A 25,431-nucleotide genomic window follows, 5' to 3' on the forward strand; every position below is an offset into this window, starting at 1 on the left:
TGACTTTGTTCAGAATGCTGTGTATATTAAAAGACCATAAAGTTAAGCACTTGGAAGAAGATTTGGGGTGAGGGGAAGGTGGAAGTAAGGAGAGGGTGTCATAGGAGGGACTGGAGAGGGGGTCTGGGTTGGGGTGAATATCTCCTGATAGGAATAAACTTTTGGTAATGTGTAAAAGTGTAGGAATCTTAGAGCTGCAGGTGAGGTATTTAGGTTTAGTTTTGAGGGGGTTGAGGGGTGGAGGACTAATTTGATCTTGAGTAAGAGTGGGTTAGAAGTGTTAAATAGAAAGGGTGTTCTTAGGAAAGTGTAAGTCTCTAAGTGTGTGAGTAGGACTAGGAGGAAAGTTTATGGGGAATAATTTGGTATGATAAGAGGATATTTGAGAGAGTAGAAGAAGAGGAGTGGAGACAAAGATGAGCAGCATGCTAAGGGTGGGCGAGAAAGTAAGAGAGGAGGAAGTTTGAAAGCAGATAACTAGAGAAGAGAAGGTAATTTACTGTGTGGAAGTAGAAGCGAAGTAGGAAAAAGAAACTGGTGAGAGGATGGAATTTAGTTGAGAGAGATGAGATGATGAAGAGTTTGGGCAAAATAGAATACCACAGTAGCAGAAAGCTTGGAAATGAGAATACAGTGCTTGTACTTTAGAGTCAGGCTGTACAGTGCTAGGAGAGGTGCTGCATGCAAGAGGTATAGATGTGTTTCAGTTGGTAAGGCTGTATAGTTAGAGAGCTTGTGGTAAGATGGCAGGATGAGACATTTCATTGGAAAGAGTTAATAGGAAGAAGATTAGTAGAATGGGAGGGGAAATGAAGGGTTAGAGTATAAATTTTGAGTAAGTGGGCATAGGTGGGAATTAGGGGTAGGGTAGGGGAGAGGAGTGAGCCCAAACATAGTGAGGGCAAACAAAGTGGGCTGAACCACGAGAAGCAGAACAAGCAGCAGAAAAAAAAACTATCAGTTGCAGTATAATGCCACAGGTCAGTGCCAGTGTTACAAGATAAGATAAGAAACATGACGCTATTTTGTTTGCAAATATATGACTGTTAGAAATCTTTATCGGGCACCATAAACCCTGTGCTACTGGTTCTAGTTGTTTTCCTTGATGTTCAAAACTGCAAGTTAAATGTATTGTTTATTGCACAATAAACAGAAAATAAATACCAATAAGACAAATATATAGTGGGAGATGAGAGAGGAGGGGAACCTAGCTACTGCGACCCAGTTAGTGGCATGCCACTACCCTACCTCAGTTAATTACACAAGTTAGATAAGACTCAGAAACTGCAGCGTAGCGGAGAAGACATACATTGAGTGGAACTTGAGTGAAAAGTCAAACTTGGGATATGCTGTTGCAGAATATGTGATTTTCAAAAGCGGACAATCCCGGGGGGTGGGGGACACGTTTGCAGAGTACAGGGTGAACTAAGAAGAACTTGAGTGAAAAGTCAAACTTGGGACACACTCTTGCAAAATAATTGATTTTCAAAGGTGGCTGATCGGGGGGACACAAGCATTTGCAAAGTGTAGTGAAAAATGATTAGACCATGAATGAAACAACAGTCAAACTTGGGACACGCTCTTGCAGAATAGGTGATTTTCAAAGGTGTACAATTTTGGGGGGAGAGCATTATTTTAAAATCTGTTTTATATTGAATTAGTATTACAACATTTGGTCTTTTGTTCTGTGTCTGCCCTTGTTGCCTATTTTTTGGTTGAAAATAGTCCATGGACCAGCTTACCTATCCAGCTAACTGTCTCTGTACTGAATAACTTGTCTTGCTTCTACTGCTTTTCATTTTTCACCAACATAGGTACATAATACTAGGCTAATTGTCCTTGCGGGACATTTTAAGCCTAGCCAATTGCCCCATGTGAGAATCAAACCCTGCACCTTGTGTCTGCAAGGTAAACACCTTAACCATTCTGACGTCTTCTGTAAAATCAGTGTTCCCTGGCTCTTCTACTGGTATAAACTTTATCTTGTCCTTTTCCATCTGCTTCTAGCATGCTTACTCAATAAAATAGCATAATGTCAGAAAATTAGGTCATCCAAGGCTTAATAGAAGCATGGCCAAAATTCCACTTCTAAAGGAGCAGCATTTGGTGGGTTGTAAAAGAGCTTCAATAATGCATCATGTTCAGCTGGAAGTCATGTCAGTTTAACTTAGAGGTTAAGGTGGCAAGCTGATAATTTGCTTTGTTCTATAGCTCTGGTTTTATTTCCTCAATGTCTGCCTTGCACAGTGTGTGACACAAAGCAAGCCACTTAACCAGGCAATGCTCCTGGATCACTGAAAAGGGACACTTGTGCCCAATAACCTTACACAGTTTACAAGTAAATAAAACAAAAAAGTACACCATAAATGTTATTAAATGCTACAGGAATAATACTTCTCAACTGTATAGTGTCTTGCCTCATATTTTGGTCTGTTCCTCATACAATTTGTGGTTTTCTGGCAAATCCATGAAGATTGAATTCATTAGATAATTGCAGACGTTTGAATTTTAGACTTCATATCTTTCAGAAAATGCATGGTAACATGAAACCTTTTATTCTAGCAATGTTCTAAGTTTATAAGAACAATATTTAAAATGACTCCCTATATTTGGGTCTTTGCCCCACCCCCCATTATTTTTGGCTTTGTCAAGACTCTGTGTGCTAAGAGGTTGAGAGGTGTGATAGGAATAAATCTGGTAAAGTTAAGAGGACATAGAAGTACTGTATACTAATAACCACCTCCTGATTGTAGATGTTGGCGGATCTGCCCATGACTGATGCTATTCTTACACAAGGATGAAACCAAATGGATAAACTGCTCACGAATGAGTAAATCCAGCAACGCCAATGTGGATTTGTTTTAAGCATATTGGGTACCTTTTAAAACAAGTCTAAAGTGTTGCATTGCCAGTGTGTCTGTGTTGAAATATTTCAACAGAGTCTATTAAAAGTACTGTGCATTTTAAATTACATTGATATATATAATACAGTATGTAGATAATGCCCATTTTCATCTCTGGCATCCTGTCAGGTAAAAATAAAACCTTTTTATATTTTATTCTAGAGTTTGCTTTAAATATTTTAAATTCATATACACGCAATATATTTACAAGATGTCAGTGTAACTGGATGGGGTCTATATTACATCACAGAATGCTTATAAAAGCGAACAGTGATTAATCGACCCTATGTAAGCAAAAGCTTACAATGTTGAACTGTCAGAACAGCAATTTCTTTTCCAGGAGAAAAAAAGCGCTGTTCCAACAAGAAAAAAAAAACACTTCAGAACATTACATTAAGTGGGGGGAAAGAATTTGCTTAAAAGCTGCTTCAATATTTTGCCTTTTCAGTCTTTTGTGTTTGACCAAGACGCATTCGAAAGAATGCATCTTCGGTCTTGTAATAGAAACACAACTGGATGCACTGTGCTGCAAGTTTTTGTACATTTTATGCGATTGAATTTGCATAGTATCTATTGGAGTCATAATGATGGCAAGTTTAATTTGTTTCATTATAAATCTAGAGTTCTGAATGGTCACAATACAGTTTTAACACCTCTTATATCATTCAACTCAATGAATTTTCTTTACTGACTGGGCAGTCTGTACTATGCCGCTGATCATCTCCTGGCTGTAATTATGGCTTTCCCCATGATTAGTATGACTTACCCATGAGTTTGAAGATCAAGTTTGTAAGTGTCACTAGGCATGAGTAAATCAGCCATCAGGAATGCCTGGCAGGGATTATCAGTACAGGACAATACATTTATTTAAACGGTATTACTTAACATTTTAAACAAGTTTGTTGTATAGAAAAATTCAACATGCATGTTTCCAGTGTATCTCCACACCAAAACATTCCATTAGAAATGTCTTCTAGCAGTACTGTACATGTGCACATCAAATTATGAGATACGCATTACTTAAATAAAGTTTAATTTATGATGTTGCTGTACTTTATTTTTTAATTGTATTTTGGAGTTAGAAGCAATTTGTGTTTTATAATCACTGGATTGCAGTGTAGATGAATGTATGATGCAGTGGCTACAGGATGTTTTGACCTCAGACACTTTGACCCTGGAAAGTTTGACCCCACTGAAATGGCAAAGCAAGAAAAAATAAGCCACAGATATTTTGACATAAAGAAAAAATTTTATATACTGCTCATGCATCCACATAGTTACTGAGAAAATGTCAAAGATTGCCTCAAAAAAAACCAAAAAAAAAAGAACTGCTTTGCGAAATACAACCACAATCAGACAATAAAATTTTGGAGATGTGACAAAAGAACGTCCTATAACTGTAAAATGAGTAAAAACTGATTTCATTTAATTTTAAAGAAATTATTTATAGTAGAAAATAGCTTAGTTAACATATCAACATAATATAAAAAATATAAACAAATACATATGTTATAAAGTAACAGTAATCATAATATGTTAAAACATAACACTAGTTATTATATGTTAAAGATATAAATGTTATATTTATACTAACCAATGTAATAATTAAATAAAATAAAAATATTAATAAAAAATATATTTACAATGAACAATTAACAGTGTTATTATTGAATAATTGATTAATTAATAACTTAATGATAAAGTACTTAAAAGAATATATTTGGGGTCAAATAGTCCAGGGTCGAACTGTCCACTAAAAAATCACATATACAATACATATAAATTTATACATGAAATTGTATAGAAATGCATTGGGGTCGAACCGTCCTGGGTTGAATAGTCCTGCTTCCTGATGCAGCAGGTTTGTGTTAATTTTATTTGATATGGATTTTTCAACGTCCTACCAATGCAGTAACTGTGGCAGTTGTACGCTATATCAGTTAGTTTTGAGTGAAGAGCTTTCATTGGCAGCAATGCCAATTTGCCATCACTTAACTTTACCACATTCAGTCAAGTGTTTTTATTTTCTTAACTTTATCCCATTCAGTCAAGTTTCTTTATTTTCAGGTTTACTCATTGAACATTGAAAGTGTTTGTCACTTGAACAGTACAACTACTCCAGATAATGTTAATCCAAATTCAGACAGAAACTGAGGCACTCCAGGACAAGGGAATGAGACGTGCCAAAAAAAACTTATCCATAGCAGTGATTCTAGAATCAAATGGCTTTACTAACTTTGACTTCAAGTTGCTTTCTACAAAAGCCAAAGTGCTCAGCCATTCCGTGCAACCAAGCAAGGCATGTCTAAATTAGCAAATGTTATTACTGCATTCAGAGTTGTGGTCAGAAACTACCATTTTATATTTCGGACACAACACATATTTTAGCCTTCCCCAAGTTCCCATTTAAGTAACGTACACATCTCTCCAAATGCTGCCCTTGTGTAATTAACACATGAATGCTTAATTTTCAGTTGCTGCTCCCTACCACTGTAAAATGTGTTTTAAATGAGTAATCCTATATGTAAGCAAGTTTGCATGAACATTGATGCAAGCATTACTGTATCTCATAATTGCTCAGTGTTAATGTGGAATGCTCAGATTTTTAAGCCTTTTACAAGGTCTGCTCTGCTTTTAATTATGATCACTCCATTTTCTGCTCTTTTTGGTTCAGGGAGCAAAGCAGTGAACCAGTAGGAAACGAGAGTCCTGAAGCACATCACTGGTTGTGCAGTCCAACCACTGGTGCCACGACTGTTTGTGCAACTGGGTCTAAAATGCAGACTTCTGATCAAGTGAAGTGGTATAGCTGACTTGCCCATCTTTTCATGGAGCCACTTATGAACTTCCCCCATATATGGCTTTGATTCCTTCAGTCTCCACTTACTCAAAATGAACAGCTGCTTATCCAGACAGCACTCTTGATGGTACAGTGGGGTTGCCCAATTAACTTCTTCTTCTTTTGGCTTTTCCCGGTTAGGGGTCGCCACAGCGGAACTCCGGTCTGCTAATGATTGGTAGTAGATTTTTTATGTGTGCTGAGGTGCCAGCTCAAAGCTTAACCTTCAACAAAGGCACGCCCATTCTGCGCATGTCTTTCGAATGCCACTCGACCGCGGGGAGGACATGCAGACTCCACACAGAAGGCACTCCCGTCGAGAATCAAACGGGAGAACCTCTTGCTGTGAGGCAACAACGCTACCGCTGCACCACCGCGGATCACTGGTGTCTGAAAAACGAGTGGCAGTACAGTTTTACGGTGTCGAGTTGCTAGCCCTGCACCTAACCTTCCTCAGAAGGCTCACACGCACACACTCACACCTAGGGCCAGTTTAGAATGTCCAATCCACCTGCAGCTGTCTTTGGAATATGGGAGGAAACTGGAGCACCCGGAGGAAACCACACGAACACAGGGAGGACATGCAGAGTCTGCACAGAAGGCACCCCAGCTGAGAATCAAAATGGAGAACCTCTTGCTGTGAGGTGACAATGCTACTGATGCACCACTGTGTCGCCCGGGGTTGCCCAATTAACTAATAAAAAATAAAGAGATTACATTAAGCAAAATACACTGTTTTCTGTCAAACATAGATGCAGCTTAAAAAAAGTGTTTCCTTTTATTGACTTCTTAGATGCACATTGGAAGACTGCACTGTAATCTTTGTTAAGTATGTCATTAATGATATGTGCTAAGTAAAATACAAGAAAAGCAGTGCAGTACACACACCGAATGGACATAGTTTGTGGCACAGGTATACATAAAAAGCAATAGATGTATCAGCAGTAAACCTGGTGTTTGATAAGTGCAAGCAAACTAAATTTAGAAAGCATGGTCAGTGACAATAATGGGCTACTAACATGATAACATTCCTACACTGCTGTTCCCCACAACAAGTACACATCGTCAAGTTGCAACCTCACTAGGTTGTAAACATACACAACACCCCTTACCCCAAGGGTGCAAATATACGCATGGCAGAATCAGGATACAAACCCTTTGGTATGATTTTGATAGGATTGCTATATTTTTTTCTTTAACATTTTATTAAATTTAAATATGATACAGAGAAATTACAACAGTAAAAGTTACAAAATATTTTTGAGCTGTTTTGAAAACATGACTGGCTAAAATACTCTTAAATTCTGTAGATAAGTAACTATTTACAGAAAGAAACAAAGAATAAGAAAAACAATAAAAAATTGAAGTAGTGTCTATAAACACATCGAAACTAGAACAATATACACTTGCATAATGACACATTTAAGTATGCAGATCGGAACTGATTATGCCGTTTTATTTGTCACACATACTGTTATGCTTTTAACTTGTATCATCTGCTCGCTCTCACCGTACAGCTAAACATCTTTCCACCCTACCCCCGTGTACATAACTTGCTCTAACCGACATCCACTTTGTATAAATGCATGCATAGGTTTTGCCAGTCTGCAACGTCGTAACTCTGACATTCACTCTGTTTACCGTGCATTCATATATACATTACATTTTGCCATTCGCTCGGTACATAATTATCTTAATTGCCTTTAACCCCGGGTTGAGACTGAAATAGGTCCGATGGTACAGTGTTCTACCCCAGTTACAAAAATTAAAATACATTTATAACTATACGTATTCTCATTACAGTAATATGCTGGGTACTACAGCCCTGTAATTAGTCATGTTTGATTAGCGCTTCAGTCTGGTTAACAAACACACCTCTCAACCTGGAATCATCAAAAATCTGGACAAGGGACAAATACATTAATTGCTAAGGCAGCGTTCAAAAGGTGTGCACCTCATTACAAGAAACAAGCTAGACTTATCTCTACTTGAAAATTGAGAACATTGCGTTACATAAACTGTAGAAAATAACAGCTATAACGCTTGGCAAGACACTCGAAACAATACAGCACTTCTTTCCAAGAATCCAACTATCCAAGCACAACGTAAACACTTTCAAGACTGCATGCCCACCGGCGTGCTCCATGCGTGAGTGTATATCAATGTCCCGATTGGTGCAGTCCTACATCCCTTTTCGTTGTTATTGGTCTGCAGTACTTACTGAGGCCTCGCACACGTGCTATACATGTGAAAGGTTATAACCGGACATCTTGTCCCTGTTTACACGTCCTAGACTTATTAGTCTACGTGGTAGGGAATTACAAAATAACGTTTAGTAATGACTGTTAATTTCATCATTTACTCAAATTGTTAATAAAAGGTTCACTTGTGTATCAGTAATATAAATTTGGACCCCAACTAAGGTGATAACTTTTACAATTCAAAAAGCTTGCTTATAAAACATTCTGCTTTGGGATAGCAAGTCCAATTTAACAAAACAAGTATGTGCAAAATAAAAAACATTTATGAGTGAAATGCAAATAAGCCCGCTACATTTAACTGTACTCCTAATAGGTTGGAGCGCAATTTATGACACATTTAATTATTTGTGGATTAAGACTCATACATGTGATTAATTCAGTTGTACTCTTAAATGGCAATCGCTTTCAACTGTTGAAAAATAACAGAAAATATACTCAGCATTCTGCATGACAAGGTACACTGAACTGAATTTTTAGTCCGGTTGTCGGTTGCCAAAATGCCACGTGAACAGTCTTCGGGCCAATCGGCACTCCCGTCTTGAACTCGATCCGCCTCCTTGTATCAGCCAAAAGACTGTGCTGTGACCGGCACCGTCAGAAAGCTGCAGTTTTCTTCACTGCTGTTGTATTGTGTTATTCAGATGGCAGCTTGTCTTCTGTATTTGTTATCTGGAGTAATCTGTTTACTTCATTTATAACTGTCATTGGATAAATCTACCTGTCTTCTGTTCATACAGAAGTGGAATTGTATTCTTGCACCTTTTTCCATTAAAGAGGAGTCAGCATTTTGCAGCTTGCTAGATTTTATATTTTTGTATAGTGTACAGTGTGTGCTATTTTCTGCTATCTGCAATCCCCTGATAGAGCAAGCACTAGGATGGAAGCTTTATCTCCAAAACTGGAACTCACACAGAACCCGTTGAAAAAAATCTGGGTGCCTTCCAACAATGGGCTTCCCTGCAAACCTACATTGCAGAGAAGGGGTGAGTAGAATTTGCTAATGGGATGTCGTTTTTATCACTCAATTTTGATTACTTAAGAAGTAATGTTTGCGGGGGTGCCTAACGGATGAAATGCCTTTGACTTTCGAGAGGAAATGTTGTTAGGGGAGCTGTGGTATTGGGCATTCGTGAAAAGTCATGAGTGTAATGCGTTATGATTATTCGCAGTAACACAGGGGTGGATACTGCAAGTGCCAAAACACAAGTTTACCCGTGAACCATGCTGATCAAAATAGGTATCCCCTTAACACTGAGTGACTGCGTTGGTGAGTGTGACAGTGAACTTGATCGAACCAGGAAATATAAGCCAATGTCAATTTCTTAGGAGTGTGATGGTGTTGGATAGAGCCATTCCATTGGTGAGGGATAAGTGACGCGATATGACTGTTTTTTTACAAGTTAAAGGAATTCAACTTTTGTTTTTAGTGCGTTTGTTTTTGACTGCATTTATTTATTGTAGGGCAGTAAAAAGTAAACAGAAAGTTTTGTCAAGTACAGCATGATAGTTAATATCGTGTTGCTGTTGATTGTTGTAGGATATTGGGAATACGTACTAATTTTACATAATTTTTGTGAACCAAATACGAGCATTCGAATGTATTTTTTTTAATTATTTTTTTTTAGTAAAAGTGAGTCACACGATATCGATTTCTATGCACCATTGTGGGTGCCTGTTGTGTGGCTGCTGTCAGATGCATCGGAATCCCAGGGTTTGGGGAATCTATTTTTGATTATGTAAATGCTGTTCGTATTAATTTCAGTTATTCTCATACTGCAGTACAGCAGTTATGCAAGTGCAATACGAAATAGCTATAAAGAAACTGAATTAGTTATTTTGTAAGTTTTTTCATGTTGTTTAAAATGCAATACAATGTTAAAATAAAATTAAACGAAGGCACAGCACCCATGGTTTATAGCCTTAATACTGTGTGCTAACTACCTACCAGGCTTCTCTGCCAGTGTGGTTCGACAGGTTTTCCAACCTCCTTATTACTTTGATTACATTTTGTAATAGAATATTTTTTTATTCTCTGTATGTTATGCAGATATGATTTAAAGTATGATTTAACAATAAAAACTAATACTGTAGTGTACCATATTGATTAGAATCTGTCCACAGCACTGCATCAATTGTTAAAAAAATGTTCTGCTCGTACAGTACTTATGTAAGCACTATTTTTTTATTGTATTTGATTATTAACCATATAAACTCACTAGACATCAGTACCTCTTTTCACAGACAACCCAAGAATGATACCTCAGACTCAAACCATGGACTACAGGCTGATGTACACTGCCAGTTCATAGGCTTACTTCTTTGTGTTTAACAGCCAGTTTAATCAGCTGTGACATAAATAAACATTCTTGTCTTCCTTATGTTGTATATGATGAAGTCTGAAAACCCTACTGTAAAAGAAAGATTGCTTTCAATAATTTTGCAAGGGGCAATACAGAGGCCCATGAAATGTAGCCATTTTCATTCAGCATAAAAGCAGAATATGTGTGCATTCTTGGGCAACCCCTGCTCCATTAGTTGTTAGTTGATGATCCATTATAAACTTTCACTGTAAATGTTCAGTATTTGTAGTCAGTTTATTAATACATTAAGAGGTCTGTATTCTAGCTTGAACATGGGAACAACAGTAGGTAAGCGATCACAAAGACCATTGCTTAGCCATATACTCATTTAAGCAGGATCACTTAAAAGTCTCTGCCTTTCTTTTCAAATGCTTACTGCTGTCTACCTCTCAAATCAAACACAACTGTAAATGACAATCCTGGTGTAATTTTGTGCATACCCATCCAGTTATCAGTACTAGCCTTAAAGGTAGTCAGAGTAGTACTTATGTTTGACCTGTTTTGGTAACTTGTTCTAGAGGCTTAGGATACATTAAATTCTATAGGCTTGGTATACATCGAGTTGGGAATATTTCTCTCTTGAGCAAATCTTGTTTATTGCTTTGTGTAGATATAGGTCCCTAGTGCAGATGTTTGTAGAGCCAGTGGTTTTGCAAAGAAAGAGAAGGTCAAATAGGATTGGTCTTTCATGGCCTGAAAAGCAAGATTCTGGTCACCTTGCACCAGGTGTATGCTACTGAGTATAATGAGAGTTGTGCTATTCTGTCGGTATAGTTGGAAGTTTTAAAGCCTTTCATTTTCATCTTCTTTCTTTTTTTTTATAGGTTCATAGGTAGGTACTAGGCTATCTGCCCAAAGGCATTTGTAAGCCTAGCTGGAATGTGTTGGCTTTCACCGCCCCCTTAGATTAGTTCCTTGTGCCTCTGTCCAGCAGAGCCATTGAAGTGATCCCCGGGGTAAACTTTCTGTTTCCCATCCACTCGTTAAGGTTTCTCATGAAGAGGGTTAGCGAGGAGCTCTGCCTAATGTAGATTGGAATCTTGTTCCAGAGCATGGGAAGTCTCTGGGATAGGAATCTATCCCTCCAGCACGTCACTCCATATAGCTTGTTTCCAAGTAAAAGTACTGATATCCATTCAAGAGAAAACACAACAGTTAAGTTGCCACATTTTTTGTTGCAACATAAGGTTTTTAACTTGCATGTTCTGCCAGTTTTCTTCCCTTCTCTCTGACTTTGCATTTTGCAGTCTTGAAAAGTTGTTTGCACACAAGCCTGATTTTTTTCCAGTTTATTTGCAAAAGGAATGAAGCTAGACTTTTCCAGTCTATATACACAGTTTCGTTTGGTTACTTATATCCCACATTAAATACAAGACTGTTGTACAAATGTTGACCAGAAGTGAAGGTTTCTCAACAGCGCCTTATGCAGGTACCATGGACCTATGCCCTACTCGTCTCAGCTCTTCAAATGAAGATATATATAAAAAAAATACTTCTGCAAAACTGTGTGAGGCCATGCCAATTGCCTTTCTGCAGACAGTACCCAATCCGGTCGCCTCTTCCCCCCAAGCTCTTCAAATGAAGAGGGGGGAAAAAATCCACTGCTACTTCTGGCACATAATCTAGGTGGCCAGATGTACTGTATGCCCGCCCCCCCACCCCTGTAAATCAGGACCCATTTTGGTGCTCTGCCCCAACCCTCCTTTCTCTCATTTAGTAAAAAAAAAAAAAATTGTAGCCAGCAGTTGTAACAGTTTATGTCTGTCTCCCTCACGCTTTCTCTTTCTGTGTCTCTCTCTCCCCTTATTTATCGCCAGCCTTCTTATTCTCAAGTTTTTTATTTCGGTTATTGTTCTTCTTCCAATTCTTTCCGCTTCTTTTTAACAATCTATATGTTTTTTCCCTTTTCTTTTTCATTCCACTGTACTTATCACTAGGAGTTATCCGTGGCATTCTGACTCCTGATACACCCTCTCACTATTCATTCCATTTCCCTTGTAGGCTTCAGTTAGATGAGATCCACTGATGTCCTCTATGCTCTAATTTGTTACAAAAAAGAGGGCGTTATGGAGCTTTCTACTTGTATGTATTTGTTTATACTTCTCTACACATGCCATTTGTTACTTTATTTCAAATAACTTTATTAATCAGTATTACAAAAACCACATGATGTCTCTTTCTTTAACTTTGTAGTCTATCCACATACATTTTATATTTGGGCTCACTTTTCTATAGCAAATAAAAAAGAGAAAGTCTTCCTTCAATGTAAACTCTTTGAGTGCTAAACAGTTGTATAATCCTACCCTTATTCTCCCCGGGTTTTTGTGTCTAGATATTAGTGATTGTAGTACTGTAGAAAGTTGCTAAACTTTCTGTTGTGTAGGCCTCCTCTTCCCACCCTTAGCGTGTGTGTGTGTGTGTGTGTGTGTGTGTGTGTGTGTGTGTGTGTGTGTGCGCGCGCTTCTGACTTAGCTTGTCTAAGCAGGAATGTCGGAAAGTCAGAAACCGACTTTCTCTAAGTGCACAGAGTGTGACCATAAGCTGTCGCCAGCTGATGGCCACACTCTGTGCATAGTTTGTTTGGGGATGCCTCATCTAACATCGGGCTGCAAAATTTGTGTGGCCTTTAACCCCCGGGCCTTACAGGATCGCAGGACCAAGCTGATTCTTGCCGGTCTTTTACCCGTAGAGTCAGCTACTTCTTCTGCGGCTTCTTCTTCAGTCACGGCTGTGACTGTTCAGCCTTCTGGCCTTCCTCCCCTGTCCGGAACTCCCACTCTCACCTCTAAACAGGGAGAGAGAGAAGCCAAGAAAGGCAAGCATAGGGAGAAAGAAAGAGAGAGACAGGGAGAGGGGCACAAGAGGCAAGCCGACTCGGATCTGTCAGCCCTTCCTGCTAAGGTGTTATTGTCTCCAGAAAAAATTGCAAGGCCGTCTTCCCCTCGGCTTCATTCTCCACGATTCTCCTTGGAGCCGGTGGAGGAGGTTCGGCCTGCTTTGAGGTCATCCTCGCATTGGCACTCCCGGTCGGTGTCGGTGGCGTCCTTGAGGTCTACTAGGAGCCTCTCTGAAGCCAATATGGACCAGATGATGAGAAAGTTCCTGCAAACTCAGTTGCAGATGGGAGTGATGCTGGCTCCCCCCTCAGGCAGAGCGAGGAGTTCTGCCCCGACATTTGCCCCGATAGCTCCTTCTCCAATCCACCCTTGGGTTTCGTTGTCTATGGATCCGAGGAGCCTCGGAGTCAGGGGGTCGGCGCCGATGGTACCTCCTACCTCGATGCCGGCCATGCCCTCGAGCCTGTCAGAGCCCTTGTCGAATCAGAGTTCTCAGAGCCGAGATCTGGGCATCTGATCCAAGGGGATGAGTGTGTCATCGGCCCGGTTGTGGTCAGGGCATGCCGTCTCCTTGGGTTCGGCTGTGCCAGCCTCAGCTCCGATCCCCTCGTCAGCCAGTTCCCCTTTGGCTTTTGACATTGTGGAGAGGGTTCTCACTGGAGGATCAAGAACCCTCACTCTTTCTTCGGAGTCTGCCCCTGCTCCCTCGCAACTGAGTTTGTCTTCCATCATCCTGTCCTCTCAGGAACAGCCTGTATCCAGTACGCTCCAGACAGTTCCCCTTGAGGAATACGAGATGGGTTTGCAAGCCCTCCCCAGAGAGTCCCCCCGAGGAGGCCTTTCGCAAATGCCAGTGCAAAAAGAGGCACATGGACACCCCTGAGTCCCTCGCTGAAGATACTGACTTAGAGGAAGGGGAAGGTTCCCCCAGATCACCCCCCGGAGACGTCTGCTTTGGAGACCTAATGGAAATTCTTCGCTGGGGGGGTTGGTCCACCCCAAAACCTTCCTCGATGAGTCCCCCCCCCCCGGCTGACCCTCTGGTGGACCTTATTACCACCAGAGCCTGGAAGGAACCGGACACTGTACAGCCAATACCCAAATGGCTTGACAAGGTATTGAGCCCTCCTGCGGACAAAGCCACTTGGAGTAAGGGTTTCCCAGTTGATGCCGTGGGGGTGGCAGCGGCCACCAAAAAGGTACTCACCCAGGAAAGTTTCTCGGTCGATCCCCCGGACAAGGAGTCCAGGGCGATGGATCGTCTTGGAAAGTGGACTTTTGCTTCAGCTACCTTTGCTATAAGGGTGCTGAATTACATGGCCCACATAAACAGACTGCAGCGTGACCTTGTGAAAGAGTATGCTGAGTCTCCCCCGGAGTCCATTTCTGCTGAGGATAAATGGACATTTTCGGCTCGTATGGCCACTCTCAAGTCTGTGTCAAATAAGTCCTTGCGTTTACTCTCTCATGCCACTAAAGGAGTCGCTAGGGCAGCCGGGTCCGATATTGCCATAAGGCGTCATGCCTGGCTCCAGCTTTGCGATTTTCCGGAACCTTTCAAGGCATCCTTCGCTAACGCCCCTTTTGACAGTTCGACCCTGTTTGGGAAGACAGTCTGAGATCACTTGTCCAGAGTGAGAAGGACAGGAAAATGCCGTCAGCCATCGGGATCCGCTTCTCTAACCCTCAAAGGTCCTTCTCCAGGAACCAGCAAGGGCAAAAGAAGCTGTGGTTCTGGATATCTCAGCAATCCTGGAACGCTCAGGACTCCTTTTCCCCCAGAGGCAGAGGGGGACAAGGTGGATGCCGGCCCAGAGGCAGAGGGGGACAGAAGAACTTCAGGTCACCGGAACCTTTTTCCGACTGACCTGTGCAGCAACCCTGGGGGATTGCCCGATTGCTCCTCTCTGGAGGCAGTCGGGGGCATTTTTCGAGGCACCTAGCTCAGTGGGAGTCCATCACGTCAGATCGCTGGGTGCTTCGAATAATATCCAGAGGCTATTCTATTCCCATCATAAACAACCCCCTATGCACAGGGCACCTCCCGGATGTCCCACCTGCTCAAAGGGAGGCAGTAGCTTTGGAGATAAGAAAGCTGCTAGAAAAAAGAGCAATCCAGCGACTGCCCCCAGACCAGTCCGGATCAGGCATTTATTCCAGGTTCTTTTTGGTGCCAAAAAAGATGGGGACTTAAGGCAGATTCTCGACCTATCCGCGGTACACCTGTCCATTGCCAAGGAAAAGTTCCGGATGGTCACTCTTCAATCCATCCTGCCCTTCTTGCAGGAGGAAGACTGGATGTGCTCGATAGACCTCAAGGATGCGTACTACCATATTCTGATGGACAGGCGATCCAGGAGGTTCCTCTGCTTTCGGCTAAGAGCCAGTCATTACCAGTTCAGGGTCCTACCCTTCAGTCTCACGACAGCCCCCAGGGTGTTTACCAAGGTCATGGCAGTTGCAGCGGCCCACCTGAGTCTTCAGGGCATTCAGGTCTTTCCGTACCTGGATGACTGCCTTCTCACTGCCTCCACCAGGCATTAACTTGTACTAGCCAGGGATTTCTTTCTTCAGTTGTCTACCCAGCTGGGGATCACGATAAATCTCAAGAAGTCTTCCTTCCAACCTGTTCAAATTCTAGACTTCATAGGGGTAAGAATAGACTCTCTCTTCCAGCAAGGATATTTTTGACTCCAGACAGACTTCACAGCCTGGCCCTTCATGTATTGGCACTCCTTCAGCCTCCTGCACCCCCAGCAGAGTTAGTCCTGAGAGCCCTAGGGTCCATGGCAGCAGCTATAAATCTGATTCCTTGTGCACATCTGCATATGAGAGTGTTACAGTGGACGTTACAAGTTCAGTGGACTCTACTACGTCAGTCTCTAGACTTTTCGATTCCTCTAAGCAGAGTGTGCAAAAATTCTCTCGTGGTGGCTTCAATCCCAGGAATTGTGAGAAGGACGCCCCTTTGTTGCACCTCCGCCCCAAGGCACGGTGACCATGGACGCCTCCTGCTTAGGGTGGGGGGGCACTGTTTGAGCAGGACTGTCCAAGGCACATGGACTCAGAGTGAGACCGTTCTGCATATAAACGTTCTAGAGATGAGAGCAGTCCTTTTAGAACTGCAGGCCCTTCATGCCTCTCTTACTCTAGGAACTATTGCGATCCAGTCAGACAATATGTCAGTGGTCTGGTACATCAACAAACAGGGGGGAACCAGGTCTTATCCACTTTGTCGAGAGGCCATGAGAGTGTGTGAATGGGTGATTTCCACCAACCGCTTTCTGATAGCAACGCACATTCCGGGTCGGTCCAACATCTTGGCAGACAAATTGAGCAGAACTATCCTTTCACCTTACGAGTGGTCTCTGAACCCTTATGTAGTGGAACAGATCTTCCTCAGGTGGGGTCAGCCTTGCTGCGATCTCTTTGCATCGCTGTCCAACGCAAAGTGCAGTGAGTTTTTCGCTCTAATTCCCCCGATGGGGAAGCCCCCAGAGATGCTCTTGTCCATGCTTGGCCACCTGGTCTTCTTTATGCGTATTCCCCACTTCCACTCATGACAAAATTCTTACAGAAAGCTCATCGGTTGGGGAGCAGAGTTATCCTCATAGCACCATTCTGGCCTCGTCAAGTTTGGTTCCCTTGCCTGAAGTCACATCTCCTAGCTCTGCCCTGGATCTTGGATCCCGTTCCAGATCTTATTCTTCATCCCTCTGGAATTCTTCTTCCGAATCTAGACAGCCTCAAGCTCACAGCTTGGTTAGTCCAGTTCCCTTAATTGCTAGGACTCCAGGTATCTCTTCCCCAGTTAAATTCATCCTGGTAGCAGCACATTAGTCCTCTACCAGGAAAGTTTACAGTAGTAAGTGGAAACGTTTTTCCATTTGGGTTTCACAGAGAAATCTGGATCCCTTTACTGCTCCGGTTCCAGTGGTGTTAGATTTTTTTGTCTCATATTTTCCAGCAAGGGGCCAGCTCTTCCACAGTGAAAGTGCAGCTGGCGGCTGTTTCCCATTTTCATGTAGGGGAAAATTCAGGTTCCCTAGCTGCTGACAGAATTTGCAAGACTTTTTTGAAGTTCTTCTGAAGCTTCCTATTAAGAATCCTTCCCCACCATGGGATTTGACTTTGGTTCTTCAGGCCTTAGTCGTGCCCCCGTTTGAGCCAGCAACTGATCAGTTGACTTGAAATTCTTGTCATGGAAGACGGCCTTCCTGGTGGCTATTACTTCAGCCAGGACAGTGTCGGAGCTTCAGGCACTGTGTATGATACCCCCATACCTAGTTTTTCACAAGGATAGGGTATCTCTCAGGACTAACCCGTCTTTTCTTCCTAAAATTGCATCGGAGTCAAATATTAATCAGTCGATTAATTTGCCTGTACTTTTCCCTAATTTTCAAAATAAAGGGGAATATAAACTTCATTTGCTGGATGTGCACAGGCAGTTACGTTTTTATTTGCATAGGTCCAAACCTTTCTGTAAATCTGATCAGCTTTTTGTTTCCTTTGCTAGACCCTTTTTGGGAAAACCAGGCTCAAAAGTGACTATCGCTAAGTGGATTTCACTTTGTATTTTGCAAGCTTATAGAGAACTTGGATTACCAGCCCCAGAAGGGGTTCATGCTCACTCCACCCGTTCTGTGGCTACTTCGGCTGCATTCTCGTCTAGATTTTCCCTGGACAATATCTGCTCAGCAGCTACCTGGGCCTCCTCTCACACCTTCATTACTCATTATAAGCTAGATTTGGTGTCTAGAGGAAGGGCTTCCTTTGGCTCTGCATTGCTCTGGAATATTCTTCCTTAAGGGCCTCCAAAGATTCGGGTAGCTGGGGACTCTGTCCCAAAGGTTGATGATCAAATGAAGTTAACTATTTCAGATAAAGAAGTTATGTACTCACCATAACGTTCTATTTGAGTAGTTAGACTTCATTTGTCAGCAACCCCCCCCCCCCCAATTCCCCCTGACCTTGATGGTTATTTCTCTGTTTGGGCTCGATGTCCTGAATTTGGCGAGCCTGGTGTATGAGTTCGAGTCAGGTCTTTTTGGCTTAGGTTGTTAGGTGTCACGTTGTTAGTTGGCAAACTCGATCTGAGGATTGGAAGGAGATTGCAGTATAGTATGGGTAAGGGGGAGGAGCTTGGAGCTCGGATCTTTAGCTTGGTAAGCTGCCGGCTCGGATCCGTATCAAATCTGGAACCCACAGGTTGCTGACAAATTAAGTCTAAGTACTTGGATGGAACGTTATGGTGAGTACATAACTTCTTTTTTACAACCATGTAATAGGCGAATCTCCAGGAATGGACAGAAAACTGGAAGTTAGGAGGAAGAAGGTGGTTAAATTTGGATGGCACTGTTTAATAGTAATGTTTTGAATGGGGGGAAATACCTGCATCATGGAAGAAGGTATTGGTTATAAAATTAATGAAGGAAGAGGGCAAGGACCTTTCAAGCCCTGGATCATATAGACCAATATTTCTAAATCATGATTACAAAAGTACTTGGTGAAAATGTTATCACATCTTGTAGATATAGATCAGTGTGGTTTTCTGGAAGTGCAATAAAAGTTTGATAACATTAATAAATGATGATTCTGAGGGATATGGAGTAAAAAAAAACATCCATTAGTGTTATTATTCAGTATGATATGCTGAGAATTCATGAGCAGGACAGTGTTAGCATTTGCACTCCCAAGTGGTGTAATAGACTTACTGTGGAGAATAGATGATGGATCAGAGGCAAAAATAAAGGTGGGAGGAGACCTTTCCAACAACCTGAGATTAAGTAGACCAGGCAGTGATGTCATATTTCCTTTTTCCTATATCTTAGAGCTTACATGTTTTAAGTGTTTACCATTGATATTTCTACACCTTATTATTTGCTGCTGTTATTCACTGTTCATTCATGTATTTCTCCCATTATTATAGTTAACCATGTTCATTTGTATGCTGTTTTTATTGTTATTTATCTTTCATGTTGGAGGTTTTCTTTCCAGGCCTCCACAGAAAAGGGGGTTTTACCACTCCGTTGGACTTTTCCTGTTAACAGAAGTATGCAAATAAACAAACAAATAAATACTTGGAGCCTTTAGCTAAGAAGATAAAGGATTTGCAAATTCAGTTATATAATTCATGTAGTAGTCAAGAAAAACCGTGCTTGCATGTAATATTATACTGTACTTGACAGAAAAGCAGAAATCAAGGATTAAACTTGTAAAAGAAGTATTGAGTATTGTAAAGGAAATAGAATGTGATCTTTAAAAGATGGATGAATTACTTTTCAACACAAACAGTGCATTTGGAAACAATATATGCAAAGTGTTCGAACAGATGACTAAAATTAAAGCAAGCACTAGTTCAGAGATTTTTAAGAGCAGCCTGGACACTTATTATGAGAACAACTGTTTGGTTCATTGGCATGCTGGAAGGGCATCAATATCCATGCTTGAAATATTTGTATATATGTATGTATGTAAAATAAGTAAGATGGTAGGAAGTTATGAAGTAAATCTGTGTGTTGTAATGCATAAGAATACGTCATAGAGTTATACATATTGTATGTAAATGTGTCTACACAATAATGGAAAGTGTTATTGTGATGTGTATTTGAACTCCTGTTGCAAATTAATAGTGTGAGGAATAAAGTTGTTCCAAAAATGGACTGAGACCTGATTGTGCTACTGCAGCATCTGTTATATCCAACCAATGTTTTTATTTTTGCTAACATAGACAAGGACCTTTAAATTGGAGTTTTTGTTTTCCTAAAATGGGCATTTGACATAGTTGATACCTCGTTTCCCTACTTTCACAGATTGGATTTTCAATTCCAGTGGTTCAAAAACTGACTAACCAATAGATCTCTGTTTTTCCCCAGTGTTTTTTTCTGGTCTCTCGCCACCTGTTTATCATATAACTAATTGTTACAACTCAACCCAATTGTTCTTTCACTGGGCAAGAAGCTGTCTTGGTGCAACCATGATCATGCAATCATCAGGAGATTTTTTAATATACCTGGTATTCCTCTGCATATACTGGAAAAGGCCCAAAAGGGTGGGCATGCAAAGTGTGATGCAAGGGCATATCACCTACATCGGTAAGTATGACTACTTCATAGCCCCACTCCCATTGAAGTCAGACACCTCCCTCTGCAGACCCAATTGGGGATTGCAGGTAGAGTGCATATCCTTGGAATCAGGTACCATCACTTCCCCATCTCAAAAGAAGTTTGCAGGCCCCACCTCATCTGTCCTTTGCTCAGATCATTAAACAAACCCAGGTCATCTTGGTCTTGATCAGGTCTTCATCACTCTGCACCACTGAGCACACAGTTCGTTTTAATGAAAAGATATTCAGCTTCCAGCACTGGCATTCATCAAGGCTTCATATGAGGAACTATTTTATTTTCTGTCTTTCAGTGCTCTTCCTTCAGACCTCAACAAATCAAATTTTTATGCTGATTACCTTCTTTTCATAGAGGGTAGGGATAGTGATAGTTTAGACATAAAATTATTTCCACAGGGCACTTATGCCACTCATGATGGTCTCAGTAAATGTAAACTAATTGTAAATTCAGTTGTTGTCAACATGTGCATCACAAATTCTTAAGGCAGTGCCACTGTTTTCACTGATTCCTATAAATACCTCTGTATCAATCTAGACCATGCTGTACCATTTCATAAATTTGAAATAATCACTGGTAAAATTCCCAGTCAAATCAGACTTTCTTTTCAAATTTTCTTTTTTGCTCCCCCACCTCCGACACTGACCCCAAGTCTCTTCTCATTTGGAGAGTCTCAGGATAGAATTTGTATTCTTTATGCAAGGAAATGAAAACTCTAAAATGTGATGCCCTTTGTGTGTTCTGCCTTACTTACATGTGTGGGATTACTGAACTTCTGCCTCCTTCTCCTAACATTGTTGTAGAATACACTTTGGGGATCTTACCCCCAGCATATGCTAGACAGTGCTGTAGTATCTGCAGTCTTCTCCTGTCCCTCTCAAAGAAGAACATCTGTCATCATCTGTTGAATCCTGCTACCCTCCCCATTGGCCAGCTCTTTCAGTGACTGGATCTGGTACTCAGACTCATCTCTCCACGGTTAAAGTCTGGGCTCTGTTCCTCTGCTGCATGTAAGTGCCCAACTTGTACTAAAGCTTAATAGTCATCCTGCTGCTAATTCTTGCAAACCTTCTTAATTACTTAACTGGCATATGCTGTCATTAATTGCTCTATGTAACTCGGAGAATATCTCTTCACTTCAGGAACTCTTTTAAAACTCTGCAAATTCATTACCTTAATGATTTTTGCAAACATTGTTAAGCTCAACAAACACCCTTCATGTAAGAGTAAGAGACACTTTAATCCTTTCTACAATCTGGAGTTTTTCACGGTACTGATGCCTTCCTATTGCTAATAAGCGTTCCATGGGACCTTCCTTTTAAGTCACAACAACCTGGTACCTACATACAAAGGTCTCCATTTATACTGTGCATGTTTGAAAGATTGTTCTCAGAACTCAGTCTTGTTTTCTGGAATTTTGGCTCTTCAACATCAGCAGTGTCATTATAGTGTGCTCTTAGGGTAGGTGGAAAGAGACCTCTTATAAGAATTAAGGATAGGTGGTTACGGACTGTTTTTTTTGAAATAGTAGAAGTTAAAGGTATAATCAGCAGCTTTAATAGTGGGATCCATTGAATGGGGATTACAGTGGATTGTAGAAATATTCAAGAAGCTGCTACTTGCTCCTCTGTGCATAATTTTACAAAGCATTATAAGTTTTATGTCTTCTATAGGTCCAGATCAAGCTTTGCTAGGACCATTCTCCAGCAGTTCCTGGACTTCTCTCATTCCACTTCCTAAGTGTAGCTAGCTGTAGTAATCTACCCATATAGCTAAGGCTACTGAAGCAGTGATCAGTGTGATGAACATAGTACAGTTGTGTATGTTGAACTTACCATAACAGTAGATGTTTGAATGATCACGGAAGTAGCTGTTCCCTCACTACATCCCTCTTATTTTTTGGTATGTTTTTATTCCATGTTGTGGACACTTTATGTTTTGTTGCTCCTAGCATAGTCCTTTCAAGGATCAACCTCCCTCTGTCTGTTGGCAGGAACGCTCTGAAAGGCTTTGCACTCAAACTTGTCTTTTAGTCAGCTCAGCTCAAGCTGCTTGATAGTCTGGGCACATGGAAGGTACCCTTGGAGCTTTGGAATCTGGGTGGCTTTTATATCCTTGGCAGGATGTAACCTGTAACCAGTACTGCAATAATGATGATTGGAACATCTGCTGTTATGCTAAGTCCATCTTACACAAATGTACTTTACCTATTCTTCCTCATTTAGTTTCCTGTTAACACTAGACTTAAAATATGCTTATCACACCCCTGCTCATCTACAATTCAGGTGTTTCTTAAGGTTCTGTGCTTCTGGATTGCATTATCAGTTCTCTGCCTTTCCCCCTTGGACTATCCACTGCACCAAAAGTGTTCACAAAGTGTTTAGCTCCAGGCTGCAGTTATAACTCTGCAGACTACAAGGTGTCTACCTTTTTCCAAAGATAAATTACTTGCTTATCTTTACTGAGTTTTTTCAGAATGTCCAGAATCTCACACTTGGATGAGAGGACTGTTACACAAGCTGGGATTCCAAGAGAACATTCAGAAGTCTTGTTTGAGTATTTCACACTGGATTATGCCCTTGGGTTTTCTGCACCTTGGTTCAAAGAGATTTTCTTCCACAGGAAAAATAGATCTATATCTAGATCTATTTATAAGGTTTTCCACTCAGATTTCAGTCATTTTGAGGGAATACCTCAAGATTTTGGGTCTCATGACATCTGTGATGATATCCCTGGCAAGACTCCACATGGGAAAGATACAGTAGTATCTGAAGTCTCTTTTGTCCCAGGACCAACATCCTTTGTCTTTTCAAATCCCAGTGCTGGGGTTTGTCAGAAGAGAATTTACATGGAGGAAACTACAAATTTCCCAAAATCCAGGTCTCCCCTTCTCCCTCCTTGTTCCAAAGCATTGAATCACCACAGAAACCTCTAACTTTGCTTGAGGAGTAGTTTAGGAGGGATAAAAATGCATATTGTATAGGACATCAAGGACAGATTGAAGCATATAAATATAAAAGACATGCTTGCCCTGATTAGTTCACTCAAATCTGTGAATCATCAAGTTGTTACAGACAATACCACAGTCATGTGGAGCATCAACAAGCAAGGGGGACCCAGGTCTTACCCCCTTTGCAGACTAGCCATGTTAGCTTAGGATGTAGCTTCACAACACAGTGCCACTCTACAGGTATCATGCTTCCCATCAGAGCAACAATGTAGGGCAGACAAGCTGAGCAGAACAAAGGATGGGAATTTTCCTATATGCTTTTCCAGTCTTTCCACTGATATCTATGGTATTTGTGTAAATTCAGAAGGAATCCTGCTATATCATTGTGGTGGCTTTGTTCTGGTAAGGGCAACAGAGGTTCTCCCTTCTTTTGAAAATGGCAAAGGGTAGTTAGCACAAGCTTGCTTTCAGAATGGATCTACTCACACAAGATTAGGGCTGCTTGATACACCCTAACCCAAATCAACTTTAACTGACTGCTTGGATGATAGGGTCTTAATTCCCTTTAGGTACCTATTTGAGCACATGCAGCAGGTACTAATGAGTACAAGCAAGCCTGCTGCTGGAAAATCATAGGTTACTTAATAGTAAAGGCTTCCTAGTTGGTGCCAACAACATAATCAGCACTCATTCAGAGCTAGTGTTTCTCTGGTTTTACAATGTTTGTGTGAGTTACTATCTCAAGACTTTTCTTACTCTTCTATCAAAGTTAATTTATTAGCCATTTCAGCATGCGTGCCCATGGACCGTCCTCTTTCAATGCATTCTCAGGTCAAAATGTTATTTTAAGGGGTTTTGCATAAGAAGCCTCCAAGAAAGCTGGTGGTTCCTCTGTGGGATCTTAATTTTGTGTTAAAGAAGCTAAAGCTTGCTCCATTTGAACCAGCAAATCTAGCTAACTTGAGGTTCTTAACATGGAAAACTGTTCTACTGATTGTTTTGACCTCTGCAGGAATGAGTATGAGATGCAAGCTTTTATGATGAGTCATCCCTGTCTCATTTTCACCTGAGACATTATTTTTTTAAGAACTAACTCTTCTTTTTTGCCTAAAGGGGTGTCCAAGTTTACTTTAAGCCCAACTATACTTGTACTTGTTTTATTTCCTGAACCTAAAATGAGGGATAAAGGATGCTCCATACCTTGGATGTCCATGGATAAGTTGGGACTGTCTTGACAGAACTAAATCTTTTAGATCTTTGTATCAGTTGATGTCCTTCCATATCACTGTTGCAGTATTTTTTGCATTTGGGAATTCCCTGCCTAGGGCAGCCTGACTTCCGTCCAGTATGCCAAAGCCGTAGGTTGCTTTAAGGTATGCTGTACATCACATGAATGCTCTTCTGCTTTAAGGTATGCTGTACATCACGCATATGCTCCTTGCATAACATTGGGCATAAAGATGATGTCCGGATATTCCATTCTCAGAACTTCTTTGCCGCCAGTCAGAACACATTCTCTTGATCGTTGGTCTGAACGCCTATGTTCCATTGCTGGTTTCCAATCTGTTGCAGATAAGTGCCCCACTGTGGTTTCATTTTTCTTGTCTTTTGATTGCTTGTGGGGTTTCATTTCATCCAAGATGGGTAAATGCCAGTGTGGGAGACAGACTCCCCATAAAGACTGCCACGAACAGTGTGTGTTTTGCCTTGGCTCCTCACCATACCTCTCAACCTGGAAATATCAAAAATCTGGACAAGGCCCATGAAAAATAGTTGCAAATCTGTACGCTGATTAACATAAAATTTGCATACATGATTATGTAACCCCACCCACTCCTATGGAATTGTGGGATACCAACTTTCAAATGCAAACTGAAGAACAGACAACCAAAATATGGCACCAGTGTCCCCCTGCAGCAATTCTAATGTCCCATTGCCTGGCTATTTCACCCATTTACCATAACACTAATGTGTGCGTACTGCTTTACTTCTACAATGATTATTTGGATTTTATTTTTACATTTTACAGCCCAATGCACAAACACCAATAGACATCTGCTAAACAAAGCAACACTATCTCACAATGAAAATAGACTTGGCATTAAAACTTCTCTGCCCTTGAAATCTCACATTCATTGAAACAGCATTGAAAGGGTGGTT

At 41.1% G+C, this 25,431-nt stretch overlaps 1 protein-coding gene across 3 annotated transcripts in view; it reads left to right on the forward strand.

Moving 5' to 3' along the window:
- Window positions 1-8,590: 8,590 nt before the first annotated feature.
- The window catches only part of LOC122807151 (6-phosphofructo-2-kinase/fructose-2,6-bisphosphatase 4-like), an 877,767-nt gene continuing 860,926 nt past the window's right edge, over window positions 8,591-25,431 (forward strand). For all 3 annotated transcript variants that reach the window (XM_044078168.1, XM_044078167.1, XM_044078169.1), the window contains exon 1: window positions 8,591-8,986. In XM_044078168.1, the coding sequence (XP_043934103.1) occupies window positions 8,881-8,986 (106 nt within the window). In that variant the 5' untranslated portion in view covers window positions 8,591-8,880. The remainder of the gene's footprint in view (window positions 8,987-25,431) is intronic.

Source organism: Protopterus annectens, chromosome 7.part0 (genome assembly GCF_019279795.1).
Source record: "Protopterus annectens isolate FY-2018-M chromosome 7.part0, PAN1.0, whole genome shotgun sequence".
Classification (NCBI taxonomy): domain Eukaryota; kingdom Metazoa; phylum Chordata; order Ceratodontiformes; family Protopteridae; genus Protopterus; species Protopterus annectens.